This window comes from Corvus kubaryi, unplaced genomic scaffold (genome assembly GCF_017639235.1).
Source record: "Corvus kubaryi isolate FWS band 111438036 unplaced genomic scaffold, C.kubaryi_AGA036_p1.0 37187, whole genome shotgun sequence".
Classification (NCBI taxonomy): Eukaryota; Metazoa; Chordata; class Aves; order Passeriformes; family Corvidae; genus Corvus; species Corvus kubaryi.
In genome coordinates, this window is record NW_024581053.1 from 574782 (window position 1) to 581608 (window position 6827).

The following is a 6827-nucleotide window of genomic DNA, read 5'->3' on the forward strand; positions in this document are numbered from 1 at the left end:
GCAGCTCTGGACACGCAGCATGGAACAGAAAATGGATCTGAGCATGGCGCAGGTCAGGAGCAGCTCTGGACACACAGCATGGAACACGTGGATTGCAGCACTGCCCAAGGCAGGCAGGGCTCCTCCTGGAAAGGATATTCCCAACCACCTTAGCAGCTTTCTGCTGTCATTTGGCTCCAGCTGCCCCTGTGGCTGGTGAGATCCCTGCCCCTGCTGTGCCAAGGGCAGCTCTGAGCACCCAGCGGGGCTCGGCTCAACTCCAGCAGAGCGGAGAAAAGGATTCTCAGATGACTCCCTCAGGAGCAGGTCCGAGTGGGGCAGTGGGAGGCAGCGCAGCAAGAAAAGGACCACATGTGCTCTGCCAGTAATGAAATGACTCTCTACACTCATCCCTGGTGGGAGGCGACAGCCAAAGGAGCCATTCCCGGGGATGCCAACCCGGGAGTGCCCCGGCAGAGGGAAGGGGGTTACTGCCTCAAAGCCGTGCCCGAGGACACACAAGGTACAGAGGGAGGGAAACGAGCTGACACCTACTGAGTCTCTTCAGAGATGAATATTTACTCGGGTTCGTCTTGACAGCAGACTCGTAGGACGGCGGGAGGTGGGAGAGGTTCTGGAAGGAGCGGGAGAAGGACAGGTCGTAGGGCTCGGTGGCTGAAGTGAGGATGTTGTTCATTCGTGGCTTGTCTGCAAGAAAACAGAGAGAGGCAGGTGTGAGGTGTGCGCCGAGGCGATGGAGAGAGGCAGCCCGTTCCCAGGGGCTCCAGCAGGGAGCAAGGCTGGGTCCGAGCCAGCCTCGGGGGCAGGCTCTTGGACACGATTCCAGCTGCCACCAGCACATCAGCGAGAACCGGATCCCGTGGCGTTGTTCCCTTGTCCACAGTGGTGAGGGAGAGAAGCAAAGTGCTGCCTCACAGTCACCCGGAGCTGTCCCACTGCGATGGGGGCTGGGCTGGCACTCACGCCCCGGCCGAGCAGGGCTGTGCCAGGTGCTCAGGCAGCATCACTCACCTTCACCCCCCACACTGTGCTCTCCCCATCCTCAGGGACACAAAACCAGTCTGGGGGGTTCTGGTAACTGGGGCTGATGATCCCACTGCCCTCTGCTTGTGCCGGATTCCTCATTAGTGCTCTGAACCTGGGGGGCTCTGGGGCAACGCTTGTCCTTGGCACTGGGGCTGTGGGGCTCTGGAAACCTTCATGCTTCCCCTGCACGCAGGAGTGTGTGAAGTGAGGCTGTGGGGACACTCAGAGGACAAGGCAAGGTGTTGGAGAGGTTCCTGAGGCAGGAAATCTCTATCCTTGAGGGGTGGAGGATACCCCTCTACTGATGTTCATTTTGTTGGTCACTGAGGGAGTCCCCAGGAAGGGTCTAAGTGCCCTCTCTCACAATATCAATGTTGAGGGCACTGTCAGTAAAGATTAACACTGAGCCCAGGTGCTAAAATTGAAGTCCAGACTATCTGCAGAGTTTTGAAACCTTGTTCCTTTGCTGCAAGCTGAAAAATTGCCTTTCATCAGCCCAGCCAAGGCACAGGGACCTGTTGAACTGCAGTTGTAACTCTCAGGTGTTCAGATATTAAAATGGGCAGATATGAAAATATTTAACAAAGCAGGAACTTCAATTATTGGAAGCAAACCTAGAACAGACACCAGTGGGCTCTGTCAGAGTGAGAGCAGTGATGGGGTTCAGTAGCTGAGGCAAAAGACCAAGGAGGTGGCCACTTCCAGTATGGTCTGAAAATGAAATCAGAGGGGTAAATTCTCTACAAGAGCAGCAGAACGTTCAAGTCTTGGGTTCACATATTCCTGCTGTGCACCCCTAAAGTGTCCCCATGAAGAGCAGGGCATGGTCAGCGCACACTCACCTGCCCCAAACCCTCCTGCAGCCTCTGCACCATGGGCTGGTTGAGATAAAAGCACAAATTCTGCCCCAAAGTGCCAGAGCAGCAGGGGAATCTCATGTGGAACATGTGTTGGCTTTGTGCAGTGTCCAGACATTCGCTAACTTCTCCCATTTCCCAGAAAAAAGTTCAACCCAAAATGCACCCAAGAAGAGGGCAGATATTTCACAGACATTTTTCTAGACCTGACTGATAAGTGAATCTGCTCCCTCCAAAAAACATCTGGAAGAGTGAGGCCGTCCCCTTCCCTGCTGCCTTTCTGCCCTCTGGAGCTCTGTTTGTTGGACAGCAGAACATTTTCCTGCTCTCTGCATTTTTCATTTCGCCACGTCCTCGGTGCTCCTGCTGCCTGGAAATGAACCCAGCACCTCCCCTGTGTGTCTGTGCACAGGGATCCAGAGCTGCTTCCACAAGTGTTCTTCCCCTGGATATTTTAACGTTCCTGACACCCACCCTCAGCTCTGCACTGTGTCAAAGACAGGCTGAGGCAGTCCTGACTTCCTTACAGAATTCAGCACTGTGAAAAACTCCTCCCAACAATGCCATAACCACCTTGGTTCATAAACTCTCCCTTCCCATCGCTTCTGTTCCTCTCTGCTCTCCCAGAACAGGGCTCTGCTCTGGCAGAAAGAGCACAGCCCCAAGCGAGCTGGAGCGTCACCTCTCAGAGAGCATCATTTCCTTGCTGATGACTTCAATCCATGTCTAATAGACTGGCTGCAGGATCAGGGAGTGCATTGCATTCATCAGGGGGCTGGAAACAATTGATTAGATATTATCCAGTAAACAGAGACTGTATCAGCATTGAAACCATGTCCCCACTCCTACTCGTGCTTGTGTGGCAAGGACCCTGGGGTAACATCTCGTTGCAAATTCCTCAGGCAGAACCTGGAGCTAATCTCCATTTTCATGGGCGTTTGGACATGCTGCAATGAGCCCAGTCATATGCTTGGAGCTTGTGCTCGGTGCCAAAGCAGGAGCATTAATTGACTGCTTGCATGAGGTGTGTGAAATTAAGTGCCACACGTTTATCTGATGGGCTGGTGCAGGATCAGTTCCTCTCCTTGCTGCGTTTTCCATCCAGTCACTCAGGAACAGAGCGGAATGATTCTGGCAAATGAGAAGTCACCTTGAAATCCACTGCCCATCACTCAGCAAAATAAGGGATAAACTGAAATGACCAAAGCTAATTTCAGATGTCTTTGCATAATGTGGTTTGAGGGGGAGATCAGGGAACTGAGGCGCTCTAGTAAGGAGAAATATCTCGTGCAATTTATATTCTGAGGCCAGTTCAGCACAAGTTTCTCAGCAGTTTTTCACTCCTGCCATATATTTGAGTCACGCTTGTCTCTGGTCTCTCTCCTCTTTCTTTGTGGTGTTTGTGGGCTCCTATGGGAGCTGCAGGCCATAACCAAGAATTATTAAATCAATAATCAATAAAAAGGTCTCCCATTCCCTGCAGGGCAGCTGAGACTGTTCCCTGCTGTGTTCCCCCGCATTCCCTCTCATCCCAGTCCAGCTCTACACTCTGGGCAGCTGGAGATAACCACTGGAACACGAGCTCTGTCCCATGGTTACTGGGATTACCTCTGCAAGCCAGGTTTAGTCCCCATTTTCCTCAGCACTATCCTGCAGCTCTGTGCCCATTTGCTGACACACCATCCAGCGTGGCACAGGGATTTTCAGAGGAACAGGCAGGAGATGGAGCTCACCCAGCCCAGAGAACACACAGCAGCCACGGGAACCTCCCCCAGCAATGCCATTTCTCTTGGGTTCTAAACTCTCCTTGCCACAGCCACACCTTGGCACAGTCAATGCAACGCTTTAAAATTCTGCCGATGTCTCTGATTAATTCAGCAGGAGAGGGCTCAGCTCTGCAGCATTTCCTCATCCTCCAGGCAGCAGAGGTTGCACAGTGCTCTGAGCAGGGATGCTCCAGCCCTGGCAGGGCTGGTACCAGGCACAGCCCAGCCCAGAAGTCACAACGCTGGCACGAGGAGCTCAGGAAGGGAGCAGGGAACTCTGTGGAGCTCTAATCTCTCCTCCTAGAGCCCTACCGAGCAAGGTGGGTGCATTTCTTCTGCTCCACGAGCCAGAATTGCCAGGCCAGTCTGAATCCTGCTGTGTTTCTGTGGGAACCAGAGCATCCCTGGGCTGGGCTCCGAGAGGCTCCTGCCCTGCCCACACTGCTGTGCAGGGGCTGGGGAAGGGGCTGCCCTGCAGGAGGGCTGGGAGCACTGCCCGTGCTCCTACTGCACCCTGATCTAAACAGGAAAATGTCCTGGGACTGGCGTGGCACCACGTGCGTGTGCGTCCTGCAGTCCAGCTGTGCCTGGGCCATTGCAGTGAAGGTGGACACACGAATTCACTGCTCTGCTGGACCCATGCACTCGGCTGCTTTTTCATCTAACAAGGAAACAAAGCCTCTCCGGGCTGAGGCAGAGCCTCCTCTCTCTGCCACTGCTTTGCAAACTCTCTGCAAGTTCAGGGCTCAGAGAAGTTTCAGGATTTCCAGAGCTGTGGAGATTAGACCTGAAGTCTTCTTGTCACATCTCGCTCTGCCCCTGTTGTTGGAAGACAGTTTCAAAGTGTGTTTACACAAGGCACAAAACCTTTCATGTGCAGGATGGGAGCAGATGATACCCAAAACCAAAAAAAAAAACCAAAAGAAAAAAGAAAGTGAATTGATGGCAAAGTTCTAAACAAAGCTCAAGTGGCAAAAGGGATGTGCTGCAGATTTGCATTTGAGTCTGCACATATGTTGTGCGAATTCTGCAAGACATTTCAACAGATGCCTTTTAAAACATTCACCCAGAGAAAGCAAACAATGTCACCTAGGAGAAGCTGCTACAACCCAGCCTTCTGCTGCTCAGCTTCAGCTCAGCACAGCTCCAGCGCTCTGTCAGAGCACTCCCTGCTCCCCCAGCACTGCCTTCTGCTCAGCCCTTTGAAGGCTCAGACGCAAAGCCTCGGATTCTGACGCAAGTCCTTACAAAGGGCCCCATTCCTCAGGAAAATCTGGTAGCACTGATGACGTTCTGGAGCCTTCTGTGCCAGGACTCAGAGTTCCCAGGCCATCCTGAAGTGACACGCTGTCAGAGCAGGCAAATAAATGGATGTTCGCAGACTCAAATTAAAATTTATAACAGATATCTTCAGTGTTTGTGTTTTCACACTTCTGTTTCTCCGTGTTACAAACACTGTTATTAATAGTGCTTTGCATTTCTCATGACTAATCTCCAGGAGGTTTCTACATTTCCAGGTCAGGTCCTCTGTGGTGTAAATCAGAGCTCTCCTGTGAGTAGCTGCCCTCATTTATATGAGCTGGAGATGAAGGGTTTTGAATTCTGCCAGTGCTAAAAACCCTGTGCCTGTCAGGATGGTTCTAGGATCGGGTCCTGCAGGGCTCCTGGCCGAGAACTGAGCAGCAGCCTGAAGGAGGAAGGTGCAGAGGGAAGGGGTGCACCACGCACTGCAGGGCGAAGCCCTTGGACATGGCAGTGATGACATCCCTGAACACTGCCACCCAGGGGGATGAGTCTGGAAAGGCTCCTGGGCACACAGAGCATTGCAGTCACACCCCACAACTGGGCTGAGAGGAGCAACGCTGCCAATTCCACTGAAAGGGAGAGCTGCGGAAATGAGAATTGCACCGAGCAGTCAGAGCAAAGGATCTGCTCCTTCTGCTGGGGTTTGCTGCCTTTGCATGGGCTGCAGAACACCACACCTGGCTCTGGCAGCAGAGCTGCCAGCACTGGGGGCTGTGTGCAGCTGGGGCTTGTTCTTACTGGGTTTGAGACCATTACAAACTGGTGCCTGCCCCCACCTCTGCAAGCGCCTCATGCCCAGAGCTCCTCAGGGCAGGGAGAGGGAGCTGGTTCTGAAGGGAAAGTCACACAGCCATGGAATGATTTGGTTTGGTTTGGTCTGGTTTGGAAGGGATCATAAAGAGCACTCAGTGCCAGCCCTGCCACGGGCAGGGACACCTTCCACTGTCCCAGGCTGCTCCCAGCCCTGTCCAGCCTGGCCTTGGGCACTGCCAGGGATCCAGGGGCAGCCACAAGCTATGCTCTGGTTGGAAATGGATGACTGTAAGGCCCCTTCCAGCCCACACCATTCCAGGTTTCTGTGACTGTGACTGAAGGGAGGGCAGCACAAACCTCATCCAGGGTGAGTCCAACCTCCCTCGGTCCAACCACGTCCCCAGCAACCCAGCACAGCCCAGCACAGAGCGCGGCTCTGCACTGTGGGCATGGCCAGCAGCTCTCAGGGCACGGCAGGTGGATGTGGCCCTGATTTTCCAAGGAGCTCCATTTCCAGAACTGAGCCTGTATTGCACCACAGCAGTCTGTGCACTCTGCTGAGGAGTCAGGCCCTGGCACCCCAAAGGGCAGCGTGGATGCACCAGGAGCTGGGGCTGGGTGCTCCAGCCCTGTCAGCCCTGGATGTCTCCCTCCCACTGCCATCCCAGCCCTGCAGAAGGTCAGGACATCAAGTGTCTGTCTGTTCTGTGGGTTCTGTGCTGCACATCTGATTAACTTCTCATTTTCTCCCATATATTTCTACCGGGGATAAAGCTAATTTAAACAGTCCTTAATTGTTAGGATTTTGTAAACAGTGTCTTAAACACAATAGACACAAAACTCTCAACAAATTGCTGGAGGAGATGTGACAGAATTGGGAATCATTTTCATATCTTCTGGGATTGCCCCAAATTGAAGCTTCTGGTCTGATGTTAGAAAATTGATGCAAGGATTTTTTCAGCAATATATCCCCCAAAGCCCTATTAGTGTGTGGGAAGGAAGACAGCCTGGATTTTTGAAATGAAGAAAAGAGAAAGAAGGGGGAAGAGAAGGAAGGAAAAGAAAGAGAAAAGAGAGAAGAGAAGAGAAGAGAAGAGAAGAGAAGAGAAGAGAAGAGAAG

At 52.8% G+C, this 6827-nt stretch overlaps 1 protein-coding gene across 1 annotated transcript in view; it reads right to left on the minus strand.

Annotated features, from left to right (window-relative positions):
- SHISA6 (shisa family member 6) overlaps positions 1-6827 on the minus strand; it is a gene marked incomplete at its 5' end in the record, with an annotated part of 180334 nt that overhangs the window by 13115 nt on the left and 160392 nt on the right. The window contains one exon of the mRNA XM_042022086.1: positions 535-687. Within this exon, the coding sequence (XP_041878020.1) occupies positions 535-687 (153 nt within the window). The remainder of the gene's footprint in view (positions 1-534; positions 688-6827) is intronic.